Genomic DNA, 13,473 nt, shown 5'->3' with positions numbered 1-13,473 from the left:
AGAGATTCTGTCTCTCACAGCTACAATAAACCTACCATTAAAATTATGGACTGGTCATTTCTTCGTCAGAGGGCAAATGGGCAAATTTAGCATGGGATCAAATTCTTATTTCCCTCACTGTATGTTCAAGCAGAGAGAGCCCCCCCCCATTACGCCACCGTCGCAGGGGAGAGCAATGACAACCTCTAGGCATACGGCCAGAGCCTCCCCTCAAACAACCCCTTTAACGGGGAACCCTGGTATTGCCGCCGCAAAGAGGAGGGGGGGAGTGGGTCACCGCTGCACGCCCCCCCCATTCAGGGAAGATAGACTAAAGAGTTCCACCCAAGGCCTGATACCGCCAAAGCTGTGATGTTTTGCTATGGGAAAGGCAAGCCTGCCAATGCAGGAGAATTCCTTTCTGGCCCTTCAACAGCGACCTTAACGTAGCAGCGCCCGCGTACCAGCGGAGAAAAGGTTAACCTGCAAAAGAAGTCTTAACTGAGGGTGGGTAGGGTGGGAGAAGCTCTGGAGCCAACTGACGATTCCCAGGTAAGGTCCTCCCCCTATTGTGTGGGCAGGTAGTTCCTCCTCCTACCTGGCCTGATCACCTTGGCAACGCCTCCCCAGGCGGGATTGGGCAACTGGCTGAGGTAGGCGGAGACCTCTAGGTATCCCACCTGGGGGGAGGCGGAGCCAAGCCTGTGCTAATGGTGCCACATAGGGTCCCGGGGGCTGCATGAAACCATGCAAAGGGTGCCCCCCATTTAATGTGGGGAGCAGTTACTGTAACTCCTTAAGGCCCAGTGGTTAAATGCACATTTTTGGCCTACTAGGTTGGCTGCCCGAATCTTGTGGAGAATAGAGAAAGAAGGAGGCGGCCTGACAGAGGGATGCTTGGTTTCCATTGACAACCTACAGAACCACGTGGATCACTTTGGAGATGAAGAGAAGAAGGAGATGAGGATCGACCTGGAGAGCTTCTTGGAGTTCTGGCCACCTGACAACAAGCAATTTGGCATGACGTACATCTCTCACATATTGGGTGTGGTATGTCTGCCTAGTGACCCAAGCCTGGACGAATAAAGGAAAAGCTACAGTAGTTAGATTGTGCTGCTCATCCCACCATTTAGTGGCACCTTATGTAGGCATAAGGGGGTTTTGCTGGAGCTTTTGCATGTGCTGATTCAGGTTATACAACAGAAGGGATCTAATGTGGGTTTCGTGTGGTTCTCAAGACCCCAGCTGACTAACCTTGCTTCAGAGTTTGGAGTACTTGTAAGGCAAGAAAACCAGGCTTTCTTGTCCTCTTAGGTCTTCCCTGGTATTTTAACATCTTCTATACTTTTTGAAGAGGGACGCGGGTGGCGCTGTGGGTAAAACCTCAGTGCCTAGGACTTGCCGATCGTATGGTTGGCGGTTCGAATCCCCGCGGCGGGGTGAGCTCCCGCCGTTCGGTCCAAGCTCCTGCCCACCTAGCAGTTCGAAAGCACTCTTAAGTACCGCTTTATAGGTACCGCTTTATAGCGGGAAGGTAAACGGCATTTCCGTGTGCTGCGCTGGTGCTGGCTGGCCAGAGCAGCTTCGTCACGCTGGCCACGTGACCCGGAGGTGTCTTCGGACAGCGCCGGCTCACGGCCTCTAGAGCGAGATGACCCTAGAGTCGGACACGACTGGCCCGTACAGGGCAGGGGCACCTTTACCTTTACCTTATACTTTTTGAAAACCACTTATCGTGAAAGCTGAATTTAACCCTATTGGTCTCCTTTTTAATTATAGCTGGTCAGTTTTTTTTTAGCCCTCTGTTCTAAACCACTGAGCCTCTTGGGCTTGCCAGTCAGAAGGTCGGCGGTTTGAATCCCTGCGACGGGGTGAGCTCCCATTGCTCGGTCCCTGCTCCTGCCAACCTAGCAGTTCGAAAGCACGCCAAAAAAGTGCAAGTAGATAAATAGGTACCGCTCCAGTGGGAAGATAAACAGCATTTCCATGTACTGCTCTGGTTTTGGTGTTCCGTTGCGCCAGAAGCAGCTTAGTCATGCTGGCCACATGACCTGGAAAAACTGTCTGCGGACAAACACCAGCTCCCTCGGCCTGTAAAGTGAGATGAGTGCCACAACCCCAGAGTCGTTCGCGACTGGACTTAACTGTCAGGGGTCCTTCACCTTTGCCCTTTTCATATGATGAGGCTGTTTTTGCTCTGGTTATTCTTTAAGTATGATGTAGTATTTTTTACATTGCATTAGTTTATATCATTCTGTGCTGGCATCATCACTTTACTGGTATGTGACCTTTCCACAAAAAACTCATGCTCAAAGCTTGTAAGGACAATAACAGTAACACACTGTTAAACCTACCTATTGAATGTTGTGACGAGAGAACTTTGAGTAACAAAGGCAATGAATGGATGAATGAATGAATTAATAGTCAAAGAGCAGATTTGGCCAATGGGCAGCCTTAGAGCCCTACCCTAACCACAATTCACTATTAGCTGGTCCACAGAAGCCCACCAAATTTTATTCAAGATGTAGAGAAAGAGTGCGCCTGTAGGAAAGAAAGGATTATTTCCCAGGATTGTACACATGTGAGAGGTTCCAATATTAAACATACTGTTGGATTTTATATATAAAGGGCTGATTCTAATGCTAGTCATACTCATAGCAGACCCATCACCATCATCATTTACATTTATATACCGTTCTTCACGGGTGGCGCTGTGGGTTAAACCACAGAGCCTAGGACTTGCTGATCAGAAGGTCAGCGGTTCGAATCCCCGCAACGGGGTGAGCTCCTGTTGCTCTGTCCCAGCTCCTGCCAACCTAGCAGTTCGAAAGCACGTCAAAGTACAAGTAGATACTCCCGCTCTGGTGGGAAGGTAAACGGCGTTTCTGTGCGCTGCTCTGGTTCGCCAGAAGTGGCTTAGTCACGCTGGCCACATGACCCGGAAGCTGTACGCCGGTTCCCTCGGCCCATAAAGCGAGATGAGCACCGCAACCCCAGAGTCGGTCACGACTGGACCTAATGGTCAGGGGTCCCTTTACCTTTACCGTTCTTCATCATACAATCTCTGGACAGTTCACAGAATAAAATACAGGCTAAAAACAAGGAAATCATTAAAGCAAAACAGCAAAACAATTACCTCCCTTCCCACAGACACATTTATAATTTAAACACATTTAATCAGCCTGGTTGAAGAGGAACGCTTTCACCTGGCATTTAAAAATATATAATGAAGGTGCCAGATGAACCTCCCTGAGTTGAGCATTCCACAAACATAGTTTAGTAGACCTAAGTTAGTCATGCCCATTCATTTCAGTGGGTCTCCTCTGAGTAGGAATAGCACTGGCTACTTGGAGATTTTGTTGCAGACCTTGTCCTTTGCTATGCTTTGGGGTTGCACGGCAAAATACTTCTGTCCTACCTCTCAAACGGGACATGGCTGGCGCTGTGGGTTAAACCACAAAGCCTAGGACTTGCCGATCAGAAGGTTGGCGGTTCGAATCCCCGCGATGGGGTGAGCTCCCGTTGCTCGGTCCCTGCTCCTGCCAACCTAGCAGTTCAAAAGCACGTCAAAGTGCAAGTAGATAAATAGGTACCACTCCAGCAGGAAGGTAAACAGCGTTTCCGTGTGCTGCTCTGGTTCACCAGAAGCAGCTTAGTCCTGCTGGCCACATGACCCGGAAGCTGTACGCCGGCTCCCTCGGCCAATAAAGTGAGATGAGCGCCGCAACCCCAGAGTTGGCCACGACTGGACCTAATGGTCAGGGATTCCTTTACCTTTACCTCTCAAAAAATAGTCCTGAGAATACAGAACTTGGCTGCTCCTGTTCTGGAAATCCACAGCTTCCCTAATCTGTCTTGCTCTTCTGTTTTGCGGAACAGATAAACTGCAATGGCTTCACTCTGAGTGATCAACGTGGGCTGCAGGCAGTTGGTGTGGGTATCTTCCCAAACCTTTGCCTGGTGAACCATGACTGTTGGCCCAACTGCACGGTCATCTTTAACAATGGCAAGTAAGTCATCTCCTTCTGTGCATCGATATGAGAAACTAAGCTCAACTCAGGGAATTTCCAGAAAATTAATCTACTCTGAGCTGAGAGGTTGCCTGGCTCTGTTGATTTGTGTTTTGGAGCTGCATGAAAATACATTCTTGTGAGCGTTTCTGTTGGCTTCTAACATTTCATTGGGACCTAGTCACTGATAAAGATCCTATCAGTTCTTGGGCCAGTGGGGAGAAAACGCATTGGAAAATGGCAAATTTCCACAGCCCGTTGGAAAGTTCTCCTCTGCAAGTCCCACTAAAATGATTGGGAGCTGTATGTGAGCGTTACTATATTGGTGGGGTTTGCGCCGAGAACACTGCTAAGAGTTGTGCTCAGAATGTGTGATTTTGACAACCCTGCAGAACAATCTTGGGTCTGGACAGATAAGTTAGGGGAAATAGATAACGCAGGAAGTTTAAGCAAACATCAGAATGAAGCTGCCAAATGTTGGTCTTCAACACATCGGCATATTTCCCCACAAATCCTTTTCGGTTCATTTCTAACACAATTAAGCAACTTTGTGCATGCATTTGTGGTTCTGCAGGCTTGTTGTCATGCAAACTGCATAGCTTTGCAAGATGGAAGCCCCTCTTCACCCCCCCATAAAAGCAGACAGGTGGCACCAGCCTGGATTTTAAAGAATCTGCAGCTGTAGTTAAAGGCATAGCTGAAATGTCTTTCCTCCAAAACCAAAAGCTCGTAACAGAAACTATGCATTTATCTGCCTGGCAGATAAGTGGTGCCATAATCAGAATATCCTCAGTAAGGAAGGAGATGGTTTATACCAACAGTCTGATCTACAACTTCTTCTTCTTTTTACATTTTATCCTATTAGAGAAGTTTCAAAACAGTCAGACTAAAATATTGCGACAAAAGCACATCACAGTTTGAACAGAACAGAAACAGGAGAATGTAAGTCACAGGACAGATCTGGTACCAACTAGTGCACGGGAAGTTGCTGGGCTGGGGAATTCATCTCATCTTTGCCATCACAATATTGTTGGTTCTTCCCAAACAGCAAATTTATTTTTTAAAAAAACATCTTCCCCGAAAGCTAGAGAGATCATCCACCAAGTAGCATCAAGGCACAGATCCTACGCTGAGCTTTCGAAGGCCTAAGTAAACACTCAAGTAGTTGTTATGAAACAATCCATTAGCAGCCTGTTCAGTTTTTAAAGAGAGAGAGAAACTGTGGACTTGGCTGCAAATAAATGTTTAAAGCGTGTTGCAAAGTGCATTATACAAATGTGACACTAGATGGCGATGGCGAGCTCTGACAAATTCAATACTTTTTTTCAAAACGTTATTTTAAAAAGCAACGTTTTAAATATGTGTCTAGATTCCCCCTGTGTTGAGAAGGGGCAATTTGGGGTGAAGAAGTGTGTAACCGTTCCTCTGTCTGTAGTTTCTGCAGTCCAAATGGCTCCCTCGCTGTTGCTCCCCCATGAGATTTCAAATGGCTCTTTGTCGATTGAGAGGAAGGAAGCTTCCAAACGGGTCTTGAGATCAGCGCTCTCAGCCAGGCAGCCTAACCGCACAAATATGAAAAGCACATTCACCTGAACAAAACATATAGGGAGGACCACTGATAAAATCCATTAAGAGCCTGACGGAATGAAAAGTCTTTAGAGCCCATTTGCATAGCTGTCAAGCGTCGCTTATTTGGCGGGAAAGCCCCTTATCCCAGTGCTGTGTTCTGCTGCTGTCCCTTATTGATGATGTCCCTTAAATTTCCCAGGTTTCAAAGGAAGCAGCTCCTCTCCCTCCCTCCCTGCCGGCCAGGGAGGAGGGAGGCTCCAACTGTGTTGCTTGGCTGCTTGGCCCGCCCCCTCCGGCCTCCTCTCACCAGCCCCGGCCCCCGGGAGCCCCTCCCCGCCGGGACTGGTGGGAGCCTCAGGCTCTTCCGCTGCCATCCTCCTTGTGGCCGCCGGACTGAGCTTCTCTGCCTGGGGTCTCCGGATGAGATGGGCAGCCTGGTGCAGCCTATGAATTGCTGAGGAGCCTTGAGAGGAGAGCGAGTACAACCATAGAGAAAGCAGTTCAGAGAGAGGAGGCAGAGGCAGAGGTGCGGGCAGGTGTTCCAAGGGCTAACCACAGAGGGGGAAACGGAGGAAGGGCCGCAAGCGCTTCTCCCATAGATTTGTAGTGGTAGACTAGCATAGATGGTCTGATCTGCAGGTTTAATTCAGGCACTATTCCCCCCCTCTTCCTCCCGCCCTGACTGATGGAACTGAGAGCTGCAGATGGAGCATGAGAGAAAAGATACAGAACTGCAGCAGCATCTTCGTAGCTTGGACTTCGTTTTGCGCGAAAGGTCATTGCTGCTTGTAGTTATTTAATTGCAGTGTTTCCTCAGCTGGTGTCTTGAGCAGCAACCACTGGAAATGAAGGGCTAAAAACCGGCGCTGCTCTCCCAAATTATCTGGTCCCTTTTAACTTCGTATTTCAGCTGGTTGACTAAAATCCCTTATTTTGGCTGCTGGCCCCTTATTTTCGAGGCTGCTGGTCCCTTATTTTCCAATCTGTAAGCTGACAGCTATGCCCATTTGAAGGCTGCAGGAAAGGGGTGGCAATTCTGTCGCCTAGCCGATAGCCTCGTAAAGTCATGGAGGAGAGTGTTGTGGTTTAGGACTCCAACTTGCAATTTGATATGCTACCTTCACTGCTGCCTCTGATCTCTACCTTGGCCCTTGAAATCTGTACGCTGGGATTTGATGTACTAAATGTATGGATTCCATTTGCTTTTCTTCCTTTCTTTTTTTAGTGTGTTTACCTCTGTCAAACTGCAGGTGTCTGTTTCTTTCTTTCAGTCATCAGGCTGTAAGATCAATGTTCCACACCCAGATGAGGTGGGTTGCCCTTGATACCATAATATTCCCCCTTTCACTGCTATCCCGCTCGAACACCCCCCGTACCTACCCCAAAGTCCCACAGGCAGTAATAACCAAGTTATAAAGATGACTTTCTTTTTACTCTTTCTACCACCTCTGTGCAAAGTCCCACTAAACCCAACCCTTCATTTTGTAATCCCTGCATTTGTAGAGTCTTTCTTTAAAAAAGTAGTCATTATGACAATAATTCCCCCTCTCCTCTGACAAACTTCCCCATACCTCTTAATGCCTGCTCCAATTTATTTCTCTCTCCAATTCTTTCATTGGCAATGATAGCATGAGAATTTCTAACGATGGTAACCGTAGTAGATCCAGTAGATCTTTTATTACAAGAGCAAATAACGTGGCATTGTCTGATACTCTGATTTTGGCTGCATTGACAAACACTTTCGGGCCCCTGTTTAGAATTACAAAACCTTAAAAGCGATTAAAATGGCAAAAGCCGCAGGTGTTTACAATATCAGTTTAGCTAGTTCTAGGCCGCAAGGCGACACCTGTTTCTGCTAAGGTCTTCCAAGCAAAGATCAGCCCTCTTGGTGGATCCTCTTTCTTCATGTGGGAATGAGTAGACGTAGATCCTATGGGGACAATCCAGCCAAAGTTAAGTACTTAAAAAAAATATGTCTAATTTTACGTATTAACTTAATAACACAATAAATGCTAAATTTCATTCATTTCAATGGGAGAGAGTTGAGCACATGGTGTCTTGGACTGGCTAGATGCAGAGGAGCGGTGGAAGGAACCCCAAGGGAAGAAAGCTCAGAGACTGGGGATTGGTGGTGGGACAGGGATGAATGATCAGAGGGAGCAGATTGGGAGGAGGAGGTGTCGGAAGATGAAGAGGCAACAGGGCTTAGTGAGCAGGAAGAGGCTGTGGCAGAGCACAGTTCAGACTCCGAGGCAGAAGCAGAGGCTGGGGAGGAAGAGGGCAGGGTGCTGAAGAAGTGAGGGTGTCTCCTCCTGCTACAGTGTCCAGCTCCTCTCCACCTTGTCTCCCAGAACATGGAGAGGGGTGGAGAGGGCAGAGTGAAGAGAGAGAAGGCAAAAGAACCTCAGGCTGCTTGGGAAAGGAGGAGATTTGAGGAGCTGTAGAAAGGAGAGGATCTTCAGTCCTTGAAGCTTCTTCACTGGGGGCAAAAACTACAGGCTGTGCTCATGAGCCTTGAGCTGTTTTGTTTCTTTGAATAAAGATTTAACTTCATTGACACCTTGTGAGCTATGGCTGACCTGTCCCTGACTCCTTCCTTGACACCTGGTGAACTCTCCCTACTGAAATCAATGTGTGATCTTCTTCTTCTTCTTTTAATCCTTTGCCATTCATTTCATATTACAATTTTCTGGTGTGCTCACCCTTGCCGCTGGCTCCCTTTGTAATGATAACAAAAATTAATAAACCTAAGTACCTCAGTGAAGAAGGGCTTGCCAATCAGAAGGTCGGCGGTTCGAATCCCCACGACGGGGTGAACTCCCGTTGCTCGGTCCCAGCTCCTGCCAACCTAGCAGTTCGAAAGCACGTCAAAGTGCAAGTAGATAAATAGGTACCACTCCGGCAGGAAGGTAAACGGCGTTTCCATGCACTGCTCTGGTTTGCCAGAAGCGGCTTAGTCATGCTGGCCACATGACCCGGAAGCTGAACGCCGGCTCCCTCGGCCAATAAAGCGAGATGAGCGCCGCAACCCCAGAGTCATTTGTGACTGGACTTAACAGTCAGGGGTCCCTTTACCTTTACATTGGTGAAGAGGGAGGGAATGACTGGCAAGAAATGGTGTGCTCAATCAATTACAAGCACCTTAAAAATACATGCTTAGAAGGGCGAGGTCCTCTGGGCAGGCTTGTCCATGTGCTTTGGAGTGTGGAAGCAAGGACGTCAATCTCCTGCCACTGGTTACCTCTTCCCTTTGCAATGAGGGGAGAGATTTGGGGGCTGCAAAAACTGTAAGGGTTATTCCAAGCATTCCTGGTGGTTGGGGCCGGTCCAAGACATTTTGGAACCACAAAATGGCATCCCCACCCCCCTTGCAGGGAAGAAGGGATGGGTGAAGTTCTGCATTGGGGACAAGCAGGGGAATCAAATCAATCTTACCAGATGGTTGAAGTGGGGATCCAAGGCTGTTGGTGGTGGGCGGTGGGGAGGATCCTGCTCTCAGTTATGCCTAGGGATGGGAGGAGACCAGCAGTGCCTCTTATTTGCCCGCGGGGGGCGCCACCAAGGAGGTGGCAGGTCATGCCTCCAAGCAGTGCCCCACAGCTGCCCGAGTTGGTTGGCTCACCTTGGGTCATGGGTGCAAAGTAGGCTGTCAAAACTCCAGTGGTTTACAAGGGAAACGGTTGCTTGCATGTCTCTAGATAGAATAGCTGATTGTAAAAATAAAAAAGGCCTTTGTTGGGAGATGTTGCATGCTTGAAACTTAAGTCTCCACAACTAACACATTGTTGTCTTTTTAAACCTGTGTGTATCTAATTGTGAACATGGTTAATGTGGCATGTAAAGGAACATCCTTTTTTAAAAAGAGAGTGGTGCTTTCAATTGAAAAGATGTGATTGAATTTGAGTGCACTGTGGCAGATGTCTGCTATTGGTCCCTGCAAATCAGGGCTGGGGAACGCCATCATCCTTGACCATTAGCTAGGCTGTCTAAGATTGATGGGAGTTGGCATTCAACATCTGGAAGTCCACAGGTTCCCTGGTCCTGCAGCAAATGAGCAAGCACTCGTAGATATGTATTCTTCATCTCCCCGACAAATCTAGGGTCCTAATGAACTGTTATGGGGTAGCACTGTTGAAACTAAACAGCTGTGGACCTGGTCAGGGAAGTTTGTGCAGGCCTTCCTGAGCAGGTTATATATGCCTAAAATAAATGGATTTTTAAAAATTTAAACAACTCTTGTGGTACCTGAAAGTCTAGCACTTTTACCACGGCATAAACCTTTTTGGTCTCTGTCCCACAATAAAAAAATTGCCATAATAAATGTGTCAGTCTTTAACTTGCCAAAGTCTCTTTATTTGCGGCAACAGACTAACACGGCTACCCCTCTGGAAATTAAGGGGAAAGGTGGGGGAAACTGAAAGATCTTTACATGCAACATGCTAAGAACATGCGGCTGAAAATATTTGATACCATTCTGCAATCTGGGGAGTCCCAAAGCCTATTTAAGCAGCCCTATTGAAATGACGCGGGTGGCGCTGTGGGTTAAACCACAGAGCCTAGGACTTGCCGATCAGAAGGTCGGCGGTTCGAATCCCCGCGACGGGGTGAGCTCCCGTTGCTCAGTCCCAGCTCCTGCCAACCTAGCAGTTCGAAAGCACGTCAAAGTGCAAGTAGATAAATAGGTACCACTCCAGCAGGAAGGTAAACGGTGTTTCCGTGCGCTGCTCTGGTTCACCCGAAGCGGCTTAGTCATGCTGGCCACATGACCCGGAAGCTGTACGCCAGCTCCCTCGGCCAGTAAAGCGAGATGAGCGCGCAACCCCAGAGTCGTTTGCGACTGGACCTAACAGTCAGGGGTACCTTTACCTTTTATGCAAGTAGCCAAATACAGCTTTCCTTCATGCAGGATTTGTGTTACCTTGGTACAGGGTTTTGGTTATGTGGAAAGGAGGCACAGCTTTGGGAAGTATAATCCTTTCATCCTAGGCATTGTGGGTGGTGGTGGGTCACTCCTGATAGCTTTATTGCTGGAAAGCTATACAGACAAGTCTCTGGTGTTTATCTGGCGCTGTCTCTTTGCTTGTTGACACCAGGATCGAGCTCCGTGCTCTGGGTAAGATCTCCGTCGGGGAAGAGCTGACTGTTTCCTATGTAGATTTCCTCAATGTTAGTGAAGACAGAAAGCAGCAGCTGAAGAAGCAGTATTATTTTGACTGTACCTGTGAGCATTGCCAAAAAGGAATCAAAGACGACCTGATGATGGCTGTGAAAGAGGGGAATGAAAAGGTATGTGGCTGAACTTGAACTAGTTCCTTCTACAGTGGTACCTAAGGTTACAGACGCTTCAGGTTACAGACTCCGCTAACCCAGAAATAGTGCTTCAAGTTAAGAACTTTGCTTCAGGATGAGAACAGAAATTGTGCTCCGGTGGTGTGGCGGCAGCAGGAGGCCCCATTAGCTAAAGTGGTGCTTCAGGTTAAGAACAAATTAAGTACTTAACCTGAGGTACCACTGTACTTGGACTACTGCAATGTGCTCTATGTGGGGCTACCTTTGAAGGTGACCCGGAAACTACAACTAGTCCAGAACACGGCAGCCAGACTGGTGACTGGGAGCGGCTGCCAAGACCACACAATGAAGGAGCATATTACATTATAATTGTTCTATTATTGAAGGACATGCTTAAATGTTACATTGCAAATGGGCCCCTCCTTGGAATGTCTAGCCTGGGCAGATAGAGATAAAGAACAAGGATTTATTGTCACACCAGGATGAGGGAGGTTGCAGGAAGGAGGGAGAAAAGACCAATACCTTATATGGTAATATAGGACCTTATTACAAGTTTCGATTTCCCAGAAATCAGGTGGTTTACAAGAAATCAGGTGACCTACAAGAGATCAGGTGGTATTCTATTTTGCAAATCTATATAAAGGGGGTGCACCCTGACTACTGTGTACAGGTTGCGTACTGATCGGCCTGTGCCTTTGTTTTGCATATGCACTTCAAATAAAAATCCTGTTAATAACCTGCAAGGACATTTTGCCGCTTTGTGTGAATCTGTGCTTCAGGGACCCAAATAGCAGATATGTGTGGTCCTTCAATAACACCGGTCTTGAAAGACCTACATTGGCTCCCAGTATGTTTCTGAGCACAATTCGAAGTGTTGGTGCTGACCTTTAAAGCCCTAAACGGCCTCGGCCCAGTATATCTGAAGGAGCGTCTCCACCCCCATCGTTCTACCCGGACACTGAGGTCCAGCGCCGAGGGCCTTCTGGCGGTTCCCTCACTGCGAGAAGCGAGGCTAGAGGGAACCAAGCAGAGGGCCTTCTCGGTAGTGGCACCCGCCCTGTGGAACACCCTCCCTTCAGATGTCAACAACTACAGTGGTGCCTCGCAAGACGAAAAGAATCCGTTCTGCGATTCTCTTCGTCTAGCGGGTTTTTCATCTTGCGAAGCAACCCTATTAGTGGCTAAGCGGATTAGCGCTATTAGCAGTTTAGCGGCTTAGTGGCTATTAAAGGCTTAGCGGCTTAGCTGCTAAAAGGCTATTAGCGGCTTAGAAAAGGGGGGGGAGCGTGAAAAAAATCGCAAGACTAGCAAGACGTTTCGTCTTGCGAAGCAAGCCCATAGGGAAAATCGTCTTGCGAAGCAACTCAGAAACGGAAAACCCTTTCGTCTAGCGGGTTTTTCATCTTGCGAGGCATTCGTCTTGTGGGGCACCACTGTACCAGACTTTTAGAAGACATCTGAAGCCAGCCCTGTTTAGGGAAGCTTTTAATGTTCGATTTATTACGGTATTTTTATATTTTGTTGGAAGCCGCCCAGAGTGGCTGGGGTATAAATAATAAATTATTATTATGTTATTATAAAATGAGCTTCTGAGCTCTGGCTGGTGTACATAATCAGGAATGTAATTGATCCTGGAGTTTTGCTAATGAAAGGATAATTGGGTTGCCAGCTGGGCGCTTTTGGAAGAGTCTGACAGGAAGTGCTAAAGAAGCACATTCGAATCGTTTCCCCTTGACTCTTGCAGCCATCTAAGGAAGTGGTGAAGGACGTCATCCAGTTCTCCAAGGAAACCCTGGAAAAGATTGATGAGGCTCGTACTGAAGGGATATACCACCAAGTGAGTCGCAGACGGGTTGGTCCTCTGCTTATGTTGAGGAAACCCAGACAATTACATCTCACGTCTACATTATTTGATAGCTAGGGACATGGTGGGAGAAAATTATTTTCATGTTCCCCATTTGCCTGCTCAAAACAAGGCTCTGAGTGATTGGGAAGAACAATGATAGAATACATGAAAATAGTTCCTTCCCTTAACTTAACAGAAATATTTAGCTGCCAGGCAAAGTTTAAGGTTTTGCCATTTGTGTATAAAGCCCTAAACAGCCTAAACATTAGGAAGAACTTCCTGACAGTCAGAGCTGTTCGACAGTGGAATTTGCTGCCAAGGAGTGTGGTGGAGTCTCCTTCTTTGGAGGTCTTTAAGCAGAGGCTTGACAACCATATGTCAGGAGTGCTCTGATGGTGTTTCCTGCTTGGCAGGGGGTTGGACTCGATGGCCCTTGTGGTCTCTTCCAACTCTATGATTCTATGATTCTATGATGCCTCCCCCTAGGACCCTCGTACTTATGGGACCGTCTCTCCCGGTATGCCCCGCAGAGGACCTTAAGGTCCATAAATAGCAACACCCTAGTGGTCCCGGGCCCTAAGGAAGTCAGATTAGCCTCATCCAGGGCCAGGGCCTTTTCAACTTTGGCCCCGGCCTGGTGGAGCGCTCTGTCTCATGAGACCAGGGCCCTGCGGGATCTGATTTCTTTCCGCAGGGCCTGTAAGAAAGAGTTGTTCTGCCTGGCCTTTGGCTTCGAATCAGCCTGATCCCCTTTCCTTTACCTTCTGTGATGGAACCTCT

The 13,473-nt window shown here is 47.8% G+C and overlaps 1 protein-coding gene across 2 annotated transcripts in view; it reads left to right on the top strand.

Annotated features, from left to right (window-relative positions):
* The window catches only part of SMYD1 (SET and MYND domain containing 1), a 48,531-nt gene that overhangs the window by 28,513 nt on the left and 6,545 nt on the right, over positions 1 to 13,473 (top strand). The window contains exons 3-7 of one of the 2 annotated variants that reach the window (XM_028703142.2): positions 816 to 1,029; positions 3,859 to 3,989; positions 6,830 to 6,868; positions 10,652 to 10,844; positions 12,592 to 12,684. In XM_028703142.2, coding sequence (XP_028558975.2) covers positions 816 to 1,029; positions 3,859 to 3,989; positions 6,830 to 6,868; positions 10,652 to 10,844; positions 12,592 to 12,684 — 670 coding nt within the window. The remainder of the gene's footprint in view (positions 1 to 815; positions 1,030 to 3,858; positions 3,990 to 6,829; positions 6,869 to 10,651; positions 10,845 to 12,591; positions 12,685 to 13,473) is intronic. The other variant, XM_028703143.2, reaches the window with a different exon arrangement.

The sequence above is a fragment of the Podarcis muralis genome, chromosome 13, assembly GCF_964188315.1.
Source record: "Podarcis muralis chromosome 13, rPodMur119.hap1.1, whole genome shotgun sequence".
Taxonomy (NCBI): domain Eukaryota; kingdom Metazoa; phylum Chordata; class Lepidosauria; order Squamata; family Lacertidae; genus Podarcis; species Podarcis muralis.
Note: the sequence above shows the minus strand (reverse complement) of the source record. Positions and strands in the feature narration are given on the sequence as shown.